At 47.7% G+C, this 13372-nt stretch overlaps 3 protein-coding genes across 3 annotated transcripts; 2 read left to right on the top strand and 1 right to left on the bottom strand.

The window, feature by feature from the left end:
- The first annotated feature begins 34 nt into the window (after positions 1–34).
- Positions 35–1969, top strand: F5J12DRAFT_476250 (uncharacterized protein). The gene is made up of 7 exons (XM_051739613.1): positions 35–68; positions 125–250; positions 305–533; positions 583–968; positions 1020–1079; positions 1149–1348; positions 1400–1969. Exons 2-7 carry the CDS (start codon positions 200–202, stop codon positions 1728–1730), a joined length of 1257 nt encoding a protein of 418 aa, XP_051595275.1. The 5' UTR covers positions 35–68; positions 125–199; the 3' UTR covers positions 1731–1969.
- Positions 1970–3570: 1601 nt separating this feature from the next.
- On the bottom strand, positions 3571–6684 carry F5J12DRAFT_476079 (ARM repeat-containing protein). Its single transcript, XM_051739611.1, has 12 exons — positions 6540–6684; positions 6379–6488; positions 6083–6318; positions 5746–6015; positions 5610–5697; positions 5478–5556; positions 5279–5427; positions 5071–5225; positions 4699–5013; positions 4453–4619; positions 4219–4390; positions 3571–4107 (listed from the first exon to the last, which is right to left on the bottom strand). The coding sequence occupies exons 1-12, from the start codon at positions 6647–6649 to the stop codon at positions 3658–3660; spliced, it is 2301 nt and encodes a 766-aa protein (XP_051595274.1). The 5' UTR covers positions 6650–6684; the 3' UTR covers positions 3571–3657.
- Positions 6685–6864: 180 nt separating this feature from the next.
- F5J12DRAFT_897716 (outer membrane protein Iml2/Tetratricopeptide repeat protein 39) lies at positions 6865–9862 on the top strand (the record flags this gene model as incomplete). Its single annotated transcript, XM_051748049.1, has 16 exons — positions 6865–7047; positions 7102–7274; positions 7340–7369; positions 7425–7439; positions 7577–7836; positions 7905–7953; positions 8050–8151; positions 8281–8379; positions 8442–8487; positions 8545–8640; positions 8707–8798; positions 8863–8894; positions 8942–9058; positions 9107–9190; positions 9253–9264; positions 9318–9862. The coding sequence occupies 16 exons, from the start codon at positions 6865–6867 to the stop codon at positions 9860–9862; spliced, it is 1935 nt and encodes a 644-aa protein (XP_051595273.1).
- Positions 9863–13372: the final 3510 nt, after the last annotated feature.

Below are 13372 nucleotides of genomic sequence, written 5' to 3'. Positions count from 1 at the left end.
AGCTGCCCACTGTGCTTCACGATGAAACTGCCGTTGAGCTACCTGGTTACGATTTGTGGCTGGCTTATGTGCGTCGGTTACGGGGCTATTAGCGTCATCCTACTCATCAACGCTGCTTGGACAGGTTGACAATGTCCACGTTATTCCTGGAGTGATTGACTTGGAAAGGTTCGAGAGTGCCCTTTCGCAGGCACTCTCTATGTACCCTTCTACAGCCGGACGAATGCGTTGCTGTGGTGGCCGTTGGTCTGTAAGGGGTGCCTGTTGTCATCGCGCATGGTTCACTCATGATAATCATATTCAGATAGAGCTGACAAACTCTGGTGTGCCGCTAGATGTCGGCTATGAGCGAGAAAGGCCGTTAAGCTCGGTTCTACAAAACGACTATGTCCTACAAGAAGATCTATCTCCTCTTCTAAGCTGCCATTCAGATGGTGCTGATATTGTCGACAAAGAAAGGCCGTTGCTCTGTTTGAAACTTACCATCTTCGAGGAAGAGACTTGTATCGGTGTATCCTGGCATCATGCTTTAGGTCTGTCCACGGTGTCGGTAAGCAGGAGAAACTGACAAATATAGCACAGGGGACGCGATTGCCACGTATCGTTTTATGCACACGTTTTCACAGCTCTACCAGTGCAAGTCACCCGAGTTTCCATCCTTTACATTCAAGAAATACGACTTCCCGCCTCCTTCTGACGAGATCGCTACGAAGTACCATGACAAGATCCGTCATCTACATGATCCTTATCCCTCCGCCGAGCTTGGAGCAGCATTCTTCGAAGCTAACGCCGGAGTCCAGAATCTTCAATGGCGGTTTTCCGGTGAAGAACTCCGTAGACTGCGCGTGATGGTCAGCGAGAGTGGATACCAAACACTTTCTACTCAAGATTGTCTTACCGCTTATATCGTCACTGTTTTCAACCTCGTCCAAGAGAAGCCTATTCGTATTGTTACTAATGTGTGCAATGTAAGTGAGGCGTACGATAAATCGACGTGATGTCTTATGTCTACATATCAGTATCGGGGTGTCAGTGCTCCATTCATCGAAGAGAACGTTGCAGGAAACGCGTTTTCGAATGTGCGTACAGCAAGTTTCGTGCTTGTGTACCCGTGGTATCTGTGATTAATTAGATTTTTCCCCTCGCAGGCAATTGCAGATAGGCTGCCTGTAGACATTGCAGGGATCGCAAGCGCAATCCACATGTCTATCATCCGCACTAGAGACGCCCAGTACCTCAAAAACTATCTGAGCGTTGCAGGTGATCGTATGCTCAATCAAGCGAACTTGGGGAAGGTGTTCCTTTTCCCACCTCACGACGATGTGATAGTTGGCAACTCAAATGCTTGGTGAAGACCATCCTCCTAAATGCATTTGAATTTGTGCTGACTTGGCTCCAGCATTGATTGGTGTAACGCACACTTTGGTTTTCCAGACGGCACGAGATTCCACACGTGTGGATTTTCGAAGTTTTACTTGCGCTCTTTCCGATCCAATCCCGTCAAGGGGGCTGATAACACTTGGCATGCACGTGCCGGTTCTGTTGACATTTCCATTGGCGTCCCCATAGTGCTAAAGGCTAGGTTGGAGGAGATTTTTTCTCGCGGTTTTCAGTTGGAAGAGTTCCAGGATCGTCACGCTTTCACCACTTCGCCTCAGAGCCCCCGGATCTACACCCTTGTTCATAGTGCCGTGTCCCAAGTGCTAAGAAATTGGATTGGTTGGATATGACAGGTGGCTTTACCAGATGTGTGCTAGGTATGTTTACAGATACCCGATGGCCACCGGCGCCTATCATATTACTTGCCATCAGAACAATTCGTAAATAGGTTCCCTGTACGATCTAAGATGTCGCCTAATTACCTGTAGGATACCTACATATGTACTACAGAGAAACATTTGATACCCGACCTCGGTGGTTGACACTATCTTTATGACGCATGAACCGCGTGCTCAAGCAATTACCTCAGACTTCGAACCGGCGCTAGGCCTGCATCGGGAGTTATGAGGGTTAGAGTGTCGTTCCAGCAGAGTTCATCAGTATGCTAACCGTTTGAAGTACTTAAGTGCAGCGTGTCCGCAGCTGTCTATGATGCCTGCCTCGCACTTACATGGCGCCAACGTCCGACAATACTTAACGGTACTCGCAGGATTGCTTTGAGTTTGATGGAACGAACCCTTTGGTTCTTTCCTGAATCCTATCTTGGCGACTACTAATGATCTAGAAATCACCCCTAAGGGCTAGCCATTCTTGTAAGAGTGCGTGGGGTAGTGGAGAACTATGACGCTGCATCTGTAACATTAAACAAACAAAAATAAAACAGCTGATTGCGCGACTTTTGCAGTACTGAAAATTTGCAGGTGGCTGTGCCCACAGCTACTGACTAATGTCGCAAATTTCTTGGGCACGTGATAAGAACCTTATAATACATGTTAACGGTGGCTGTTCACACTTCCGTTATAAGCCATGCCAATGCCACCCATGTGTCATTGAAAGATTGCCAAAAATGGGTATTTGTACATAATATTTTACACATTTGCACTATATCTTAGATAAAATATCACATATTTGCTATAATCTAGCCAAACCTGACCATTATAATGGCAAGTGGTCCATTACATGCTGCTTACAATGGGGGCACGTGACAATGGACCAAATAAATTTGCGACAAAGCAGGGCACGTGCACGGGGGAGCGAGTGAGTCAGGGCTACACGCACTCCTCGCCCGTTCCTCGGGACTCGTTTCGATGCTACTGTACATAACCCATGTAATAATGGGTATTTGCCAAGAAATGGGCCTAAATTCGCTAGGCCAGTGATGACTTGTGGCGCGGAGTGCGGTCACATGAATTTGCAGGTGGCGATGCCGTGGGAATTTCCCGAAGGAGCAATCCCGCCACCAGGCGGGAGGGGCGGGGGAGGGGGTCGAGCGTTCGAGCGGGCCCTGTGGGGCATCACGGCCTCGTGGATTGGGCGGGATGACTGGGGAGGGTGCCGACGAACTGCGTTCACGTCCTGCCTACGTTTATCTATTTTATCTGCCCTCCTAGCTAGTGCAAAGTGGTACAAGGTGGCTGTGTTAAAAATTATGCAGGGGTAGTATAAAAAGTTGCGCAGGAACAGTGCTGCAAAAGTCGCGCAATCAACTGTTTTATTTTTGTTTGTTTAATGTTACAGATGCAGCGTCATAGAGAACCTTGTTTACGATGCACAATCATAGCGGCGCGGGCGCCGGTCCCTGACTCCGAAGACTCTGTACCCGAACCACACGGGTCATTGCTGAGATCAAATACGTAGTGAAAGGCAATTCAAACTAAGTCTAACTTTTTTGTCTTCTAGTGCACTAAGAAACGAAGCGCCGAACAGTTACATAGTCACCTCCATGGGGAACGAAACGTCTCATTCGTGACGGCAACTTTTTTCAACGGAGACCCAACTGTGGGTAATAGATGACATCACAGTACAGCGCACATTCATGAACACCAGCTCGTTGCGCGTAAGTTGTAGCTGTCCAGTTACTGTAGTTGCTGGCGTAACTCAATCCCGCGGCATCAACACGCTTTTGCAGTGTGCTTGACCATTTTTCTTGAAAGTGTGTACAATCATTTCATTAGAAGAAATGCCTAAAGCACCAGCGATCCCTAGTAGATGCAGTCATCACAGCATCTCCCCAATTGTCGATGGATCCATCAAATCTAGCACCTGCTTCGCAAGTACGGCAGCCTCCCTATCGTCCTCCGGACATATCATATGCCGATGCGGATGATGCAAATGGTACAGATGCATATGATGTCTTGGGCCCACCGGGCTCGTGCTCATGGCCAGGCTCCCGCTTCCACCCACACTGATCCCGCCACCAGATCCACCGCCACCAGTCCGCTCGCAGAGATGCCGAAGTGTTGAAACAAACCCTGCTTCTACGAGGTCGCGCTTCCGTCGGGGGTTGGTACGGAGCAGAGTCAGCAGACATCCAACCAGTGGAACACGTGTCCCAGGGCGGGCATCTGCAAGACAGTGATGTATCCCATCAAGGATGTGCGGGTGCGTGAACATGAGATCTTGCTGGGACCGGGCGCTGTTGGCGATGTTCCCCAGCACGTAGGTCGTCTGGCGATTTGGGGGTGGTTGGATCAGTACGATGACGTCTAATGCAATGGCGGGTGCGAAAGACATAGGGACGAGGAAGCTTCAGGAAAGATGGCAAGAAAAAAGACTTACTTCTCGAGTTACTAATTCATGTGGGGAGTCCAAACCCGCAGAAAGACAATTCGCAAGAGTATCGCCGCCCATTGATTCGAAAACCAAGCTGACACCTGTTTCGTCATCAGTGAGGTTGCGCAAAATAGCGAATGCCTGTTCTTGTATCTCCGGATCTGAATCATTTGCGAGACTAGTGCCAAGAGTATGTATTAGATGACGGAGCACCCAAGATGCTTGTGGAAAGGAGCGTACTCTGGTAGCTGTGACCACCCTAGATGTTGCATGACCATGTCTTTCGTTGACGATTGGCTTTTCGCTAGAAGGTTCTTTATGGCCCATAACACGCTAACCCTAATCTCCTGGTCCTCCATCCCAAATAATTGCATCAGCCTCGGCAACAGGCCGTCTTCCAACATGACCTATTGATAATTCGGGGAATACCAGTAGTGATAAGCAAGCAGGCATGAAACCGGCGAGCGAGAACATCGTCACACTCACCTTACGCAAAGGGGAGAAATCGTTGACAAGGTTACACACCGTTGCCAACGAGGCAGCAATCACGCGCACATCTTCGTCTTCCTTCTTGAACACTTGATACAACGTCATCCCAGCACCACTATCTGTAATATTCGTCTTAATCACAGCCGTATCCCGACTCAGTGAGCGCAAGCAATGACACGCCGAACATCGCACGCCGACGTTCTTGTCTGTGAGGCAAGCTTGTATAATAGGTATGAGATCGTACGTGTCAGCTACCTCCCGCTTGATCACCTTATCAAAAAGTGAGATGGCTGCAATGGCTTTGAGGGCTGCCTACAAGCAACTCATGAATGACGTGTGAACGCGCGCAAAGAAAAAAAGTAGACAAACCTCCCTCAAGCTGACCCTGCTATCGGGCTCGTCGATTTCCCAGCCGTCACTGTTTTCTATAGGTGTGATCGATTTCACAAGAGATGCTAAACTGGCTAGTACGCCCTGGTCAGCTGCTTCAACGCAAAAATCCTTTTCGTCCCTGACAAGTGAATCTGTACAGAAAACGGGCCGTCAGAACACGTTCGGCAGTACGAGAGCTACTCACATAGCGTATAGCATGCTTTGATTTGGCTTTGCGGCTGCTCGGACGCCGAGGAAAGGATGCGGTTGACAACGTGGATGACGGTTAGGACTGCTGTGTGGTCCAAATGTCCTGGGTAGTGGTTGCCTTGAGCACGGATGATGTGAGTAGCACTAAATGTTCTGTGTGAACGCATGAACATGCGTACATGCAGGAAACTGACCACGACGAAGCCGCCAACTGTACGCTCGTCACCCGGCTCTTAGCATGTGTCAAAACAAGGTTAAGAGCAGGAACAGGAGCTTCGAGCATCCTGATGATGAGATATGTCTATAGGAGCGGATGTCAAACATACCTTCCAACGGTGTCTTGGTCAAAATGTTTGCCACGGAAGGATTGTCCATAGCCAATGCTCCCAAGGAAGATAAAGCGGCTTCTTGTACCTGTATCCCGGTTACACGATTCTGACAGACGACATGACACATGCTTACCTTACTATCCTTTTTTTGGACCATGGCGACAAGGTGACGCAGGACCCAAGCTCCGTGTCTGCCATTCGTAGCTTGGTAGACGACGTCATGTTTCTCCCATCCTCTTCGATTTTTTATTTCTTTTTGGCGTTCTTGGGGCGGGAGCCATTCGATGATAGCGGTGCGGTGGGTGTCGGTGCGGACTGCTGCACCGATAAGTTGAGCAATGGAGAGGGATGTTTGTAGAGAGGAATCTTCGAGTAGGGGGAGGTAGACGTCAAGACATTCATACTGATCCATGGTGCCAGTTTTCCGTCAGCTGTCGCACTCGACCAGTGCATATAGGCGAACAACCTACTTCGAAGAGAAAGTTGAGTGCAATCTTAGCTTCCGCACGATGTTCTGGTGTATACGTGCGCATAGGTCCTTGTGAGGGACCCACGACATCGGCCATCGAGCTCGCAAGCACACGTAGGCCGCGTGCAAGTGCCGCCTTCAATTGAGGTGTGCCTAACGCATGCGGACTCGTGAGTGCACGAACGACCTCTTGGTGGGCGTTGGCACGGAGTAGACCGGATAGCGCTGTTTCCGAACCTGTCGAATACGAAAGTGGGTATGAGCCACGGAAGTTCTGTAGGTACAGGATGGATTTACCGTATGCCAAGGATGAAATGATGTGGACAGCTTCGATGCGGATGTCATCTTGCGAGCCCTGGGCTTCGCAAGTGCTCGGTGTTGCGGGATGGTTGAGACAACTGACGAGTCTGCGGTGTGTATTAGCATTTCAGCCAACAAATCTTGCAATGTATCGATACAGATGGATGAATGCAGAGTCTCTGGCAAGCGATAACTTTGCAGATGGGTTCCCGATGACGGCGTTCTTGAGCTGCTTGAGCGAACCGACTGTAATCTGGCGCACGGTCATGAAATGGACTGGCGGGCTTGGGTCGTCGCGTCTCGGAACGTTGTTCTGTCGGAATTCGGGTGGTCGTCGTGTCAGACCGTAACCACGAGGCAGAATACAACGGCCTCGCCCTCAAAGCCAGGTGGCCTCAACGAGGTCTTCGACTTGCAGCCTGCAGTGCTTGAACCAACCAACTCACGAATAATCTGTAGGCTACTGAAATATCCAGGACAGAAATGGTCGCTGCACTGGACGCTGAAGAGATCCTTCGTCTCGAAATGCAATGCCTCGACCTACTCTTCGAAAACAAGGTGGAAGACGCTCTCGACGTTTTTACCGCGGGGGGAGAGGGGGATTCGCCCTTTCTCCTCAAGGCGCGTGGCATAAGTGCACTCCTGAATGCTGCACTGGGCATGGAGGTTCGTCCAGCATATCCCCTTGACTGACGCTAACTCGGACCCATCCCTGTGAAGCCCGCACTCGTGGAGGATGCTGCGAAGTACTTGGCCCTCGCCGAAAAAAGTGCCAGGAAACACATGAAACATGCTAAATCGACCACCTCGAGTCATCGTTTCCAACCGGGCATCGAATGGGAGGTCATCCGCACCGACGCACTCGTTTTCCTTGGGCTGACTCGCGCACTCTCGTACGTGGTATTTTTCACTCATGCATCTTCCCCGTCCAGCCTCATCGATACACTTATGCACACAGCGAATCACCCAAGGGATACATCCTGTGTTTGTCAGTCTCCGTTTTTTGCCCATGCGCAACACGACTCATGCTGAGATTCTTCTAGGTATGAACTTAATAAGTAAGCCCTTTTCATCCTGTCCGTCTTGCCTCCTTTTTCGATCCTCACACCTTGCCTCTATTAGGGCATACTCGATATACAAAAAGCAAGTCTGCCTGACTTGGTATTCGATCTCAAAATGCTCATCGGAACACCAGGTTGTTCAAAACGGTATACCCCAACGGACTAGATGCATATGTGACGGCACGCCAATCCACACTTGCAGCATCTCACAACCTTTCAGAGACAAATTTACAACATGCTACGACAACACTCTCTATTCCCGTTCGACCGTCCGGATTCCTTGCTCGGTGTACGGGGCTGGGTAACCTGACTAAGCCCAAGCCTGTTCCCCGCACCATCATCAACCCTGTCAGTGGGTCTGTCGAAGAGCTCATATTGTCATCAGCAGCGCTTGGTAGGCACCCTTTTGTTATTTTTAATATCCCTTTCTCTAAGGAGATGGTAATTTCCGTTCTTCCTTAGGGTATGGACTCTGCAATCTAGTCTTGTATTCGTTGCCTGCAACATTGAGGTAAGTATTTGCATCGACACACGGAACTTTGACGGGTGCTGAGTGGACTGAATGAATGGAATTAACTCGCTGACACTTATACGCTGTGGCATATAGGAACCTGGTCGGATTTCTTGGGTATAGCCACGACAGACAATTGGCACTTAAAGCGCTTGAAGTGTCTGCTGCAGGCACAGACCTGCATGCTGTCATTGCAGGGTCAGTATCTCTCTTCATTTCATTTACGTATGTAGTCTGGGTGGCACCGAAGACACGCAAAGTTGACTCTGGCCATGAGATGGTTCTTAAAAGTCGTTTGCGTTTGCATTGACTATATGCACATGCTAGGTTGGTGTTGATAGCATACTATGGTGGCTTGTTACTCGCATCCGGATATCAAGCGGATGAGAAGCACATCATAGATCAATACACAGGTATCGTAGGGAGGTATGTGTGCACCTCTTTTGGGTATATGTCGTTCACCTGGCGGTCTGATTGTATTATGCCAGGGTATTGCAGCAACATCCTAGATGGTCTCTTTGGATACTCAATAAAGTAAGTCAGCACTCTCATGTATATCATCTGTTTCTATCATAGGACAATCTATCATAGGCCAAGATCCAACGCATGACAGGTGATCCCAAGGGGGCTATCATTACACTTCAAGAGGGATTGCAACTTAAATCATTGCCGCAAGTTGATGCATGGGTATGTGTGCTTTCCATGTCAGTGTGTCCAAGACTGATGCACCCATGTGTCGTATTTGACAAGTAGTTGGCATTGGAGCTAGCATGGACACTATTTCAATGTAGACAATATGAAGCGAGTGCGCAAGCGTTTACGGAGGTCGCAAAGATGAAGAATTGGTGGGTTAGATTGCTTCCCCCCCCCTTACGGACAAGTTTGACTTGGCATTCTTGTGAATTTCAGGAGTCATGCGACGTATCACTTCCTCGCTGCTGGTGTGTCCCATTCGACCGCATGCTGAGTAGGCAGTAACATCCTCCAGGGTGCTACGTGTGCATTGGACAATTAGACAAGGCTCAGAAAATGTTTAATGCACTCCCGGAAGCCATAGATAAACGAAGAAGGAACATGCCTATAGAAGTGTTTATCAAGAAGAAGCGTATGTTGCCCACTTGACCTTTCGGCCAAAGCCTGATTGTGCTCACAGTTGAGTTCTACAAGGCGAAACATGCTCGTCGGGGTGGAGATCCCGAGCGATTCGTGGAGTCTATGAAGATTAGCCCTGCAGAAGGTGCGGCTGATATGCTGTGTATTGCATGCGATGAACCTGCTGACCGATTTATGTCTCCGTAGAATTTGCTATCGGTTGGTAATGGTAATAGATACCAAATGGGTGACTGACTTTATTTCCGATGTAGTGTGGAATGCACATGCACATGCCGATGAGGAATCGGCTTTGGCGCATATCGCAGAGTTGACTGCACTCACACCGCCTATGGACATACAGACCGAGTATCTGACGCCTTCGTCGAGTGTACAGCAGCCTGGGACGCTTCCTGACCTGGACATGCCAGATGAGTTCGCAGTGCGTTCATTTATTTTGGGAATCTTGCACCGGACGTTGGGTGACTACGCTGGTGCGCGAAAGTTGCTTCATGATGCCCTGAAACACCATCAGAATGGGGATGTGAACAGTTGGCTTGGTGGGGTGACTCATTTCGAGCTGGCTGTGCTGGATATGAAGGAAGGTGAACAGAGATCTGCCGCAATGAGTGAGGGGAATCCTGTGGGAGGTGAAGCGGTACTGGAAGTTTGGAATCACGCGATCAAGAGTGCCAAGGGCACCCTTGCACGCGCCCGTGCGCTGTGTACGCGAGAGACGGATTTATCGTCGCGGTTGGGTGGTCGGATCATGAAGTTACGCGAGGAGATTGATATGAAGGTGAGGCAGCTTCGCGATTGAGCATATGTGGAGTGGAAGTGTGTGGTTTTGTAGTGGAGGTTGTGGGTAGGTGGGGGTGGGCAATGGATAATATTGAAATGTGTTACACTACTTTGTATGTACAACAAGCCCCTAGTCCTCGAAAGCAAAGGAAAATGTGTTTTCAGAATTTGAGGTGGCTATCACCTTGTTTACAAGGTCACTGCAGGTGAAGAATTGTTGGCATGCATTTATGTATGATTGTAATGATCTCAAATGTGAGGGTGGTTAGCTTGTGGATGAAGATCATATGATTGTGGCAATGATTTGAAGGCATGTATCTAGGTACTATTGCAGGCTTAAACTGTCCAAAGTTCACTTGGTCAAACTCCAAGCACAAGGGATGGGGAGACATTGTGCAAATGATGCATGGTATATGCTGGGTCAGCAGCATCAGCTCATGTAGATTGCTTCCTGATGCCCAATAATTCCACCCTTACCTGGTTTGCCACAGGTGCAATCTATGCTGCTTTGGCTCTTTCCCAATCCAACATTGTCTTGCATTTGAGAACTGCAAGCCTTTGGTCTTCCAGTCACAGATATTCACTCAGATGTTGAGTGAATATCTTTTCATTGAATTTGTGCAGCAGTTGAATTGTATCCCTGCCCTTGTGTAGGGAGCCATATACTCCCTGAGGCTGAAACAGGAAACTGTCAGTTAATCCCCTGTCTTTGCAGTAGGCCCCTGTTGTTCCTCACTTTTGGAATTCTTCCTGCTCATTGCCTCATGTTTTGTCCCACCACTTTTGGCTTTGGAGTTTCCCCTGACCTTCAACATGTCACCCAGTTATCAAGATGCTGATCCAAAATTCCACAACCTAGCCACTGCCCTGCCATGTCACCAGTCAGCTGTGCCAAACATCTCTAAAAAAACTCTGGTTACCCCTGTTGACCCAAAATTCTGCAAGTTACTCTTCATACTGTAGGCTCTTCCTTTCAATGCTTCTGCCTTCCTCCTGGCTTTGCCTCCCCCTTTACTCTGTGGTACACCATGCCATTAATCCTGTGGAAGTTTACCTGCACATCCTCTTCTCTTTTATCTACTACTTAGCTGCCTGAATTCACATGTCCCTATACTTTGTTGACATCTGACACACCTGCTTTTATTTTCTGGTCTTCTAATTTTTCCTGACCCACTTTGTCCTGACTGTACCTACTTTCCATGTACTATATAACTCTGCCTTAGTGTCAGAAAAATAGCACCCACCTTTTGGAGTCACTTTCTGTGTGTGTTTTGTGAGTTCAAGAGTCCCCAGAGTCTAAAAGTGTCTATTGAGTCTATGGCATCTACAGTGTCTTCAGTGTTCTCTGTGCCTCCTGTGTCCTCTAGACCATTGTGCCTCATTTTGTGTCTCCCTCACCTCAGATACACTCTTCTTGTTGCAAAACTACCCCTTGGAATTCCATATACTCAACTTGTTGTTCCTTGCATGCCCACAAGCATCAGGAAATTAACACTTTACTATTTTTGACCTTTTTGTGACTTTTTTTTTGACTTTTTTGTGATTATTGTGACTATTTGTGACTTTTTGGGAAGGAACCTACTATCTGTACTTTTTTTTGACCATCTACAGCATTTTGAAGAATGAAAGGAGAACAGAATCTATTGAGACAACTAAGTGATGATATATCTAAGCTAAGAAGACTAGAAAATGTCTGAAAATTCAGAGATATTGAGCCATTGGTGTGATGCACACTGTCTGAGAGAAAAATCACAATATCTCTTTGGAACCTCCATCAATTTGAATGTATGTGGTATCTACTGAAAGCTATGAATCAGGTGGTTTGAACAAGACCAAAATCAGCAAGAAAAGTGCAGCCATGCCTGCAGGACATGGGTAATGATAGTAGATTCCTTCCCAAAAAGTCACATTAGTCACAAAAAGTCAAAAATAGTAAAGTGTTATTTTCCTGATGAGCCTTCAGAATCAAATTCTGCAGTCCTCATGTGTATACCCTATCACCTCTAGTGTTGCCCTTGACTTCTCCTTCCCATTCAGCACCCCATGGGATGATCCTAGGAGCTTTCCCCCAGTCACATGCTTCCCAGAAGTTGTGTCTCACACTGATTGCATGACAAGGTCATGTATGCATTGAAGGGTGTGAGCCCCCTGATGGTGGGGTCCCTATGTCAATGATGCAGTGTTTGATTGTCTGTGCCTGTGATTGATAATTGGTAAATGCATAGGCAGGTGTGATAGGTAATTGCTCTCTGGTCACTGTTGGTTTCATGCTGTTTTGCATCACAATTGTAAAGGATCTATGAGGTGTGATTGGAAAGACACCCAATAGTAAGCCATCCAGTGCTTCAGCTTTTGTACAGCTCATGCAGAGAAGAATATAGCAAGGGGGATACTCCAAGTGAATGCACTGCATTCCCAGCTTGGTGGCCTCCTCTCTGGCATTGAGTACAATTTCTTCAACATGCTTGCACACACCATTCACCATATCCAACCCAGCTGAAATGTTAAATGTTACCATGACCTCCATGCCAATAGTGAGGTGAACCTCATCAGCAAGGTCACCACAACTCTTGCCACAAATGCCCTTGCAGCCTTTAGGTTTTGCAGTGACAGTGAACTGCTCCTCCAGCATTAATTGATGGCTGTCCATCACAGGTCATGTAAACAGCATCACTCCCTGTGTGTGTGTCTGTAATTTTACTGTCATCATATTCCACTTGATGTGTACAGCATGTTGTGGTGTCACCAACAGAGCATTGCTCCAAGGTGGTTGGGTGAAGTTGGCTGGAGCACATTGGTCATCCATGAGTTCTAGGCTATGAAGCATGGCAATGTGTTTCTCCTTGCAATTACCATGCCACATGTGCTGAAGGAGCTCCATCCAATCAGGATCTGTGACTCTGACCTAAGTTTTCAGTTGCACAATGACATTGAACTGTTCATATAACTTGTGCCCTAGGATTTTGACTCAGTATCCTTCTTTGCATTTGACTGCCAATACAATGGTGCTGAAGGCTTTCTTGCAACTAGAGGGAGTTGATGAAAGTCACCAACCAAGATAATGTTCAGGCCTCCAAATGGTTCATCAGATGCCATGCATTCATCTGCTCAGGTGTGGCTGTTTTGTAGGTTGACAAGCTGCAGAGTAGCCAAGTCTAGAGAAAGGATTACACTGTAGGTAGGTAAATAAGCAGTCCAATATAATGAATGGAATGGTTCTCACCTCAGACTTCAAGTTGGTTGAAGCTGAGGTGCAGTAAGAAAATAGAACCACTAAGTGTCCGCTTTTGGATTATGTAATGCTGTACTTGATGAACCTTGACCAAGGTAAAAAGAGTAAACTCCAACAGACTGATAATGTTGGAAAGTGATGCAAAGAATGTATGAGAAATCATTGAAATCTCATCTATGATTAGGTACTGTTTACTTCACCAGAATGTTTCCAGTTTTTTCCATGTTTTTGCCAACTGCTTTCCACCATGTACAGGTATCATTGCAATGTAATGGAGAGAATTTGTCTGTCAATAGT

This window comes from Pisolithus orientalis, assembly GCF_024613125.1.
Source record: "Pisolithus orientalis strain OTSU chromosome Unknown F5J12scaffold_58, whole genome shotgun sequence".
Taxonomy (NCBI): Eukaryota; Fungi; Basidiomycota; class Agaricomycetes; order Boletales; family Pisolithaceae; genus Pisolithus; species Pisolithus orientalis.
Note: the sequence above shows the minus strand (reverse complement) of the source record. Positions and strands in the feature narration are given on the sequence as shown.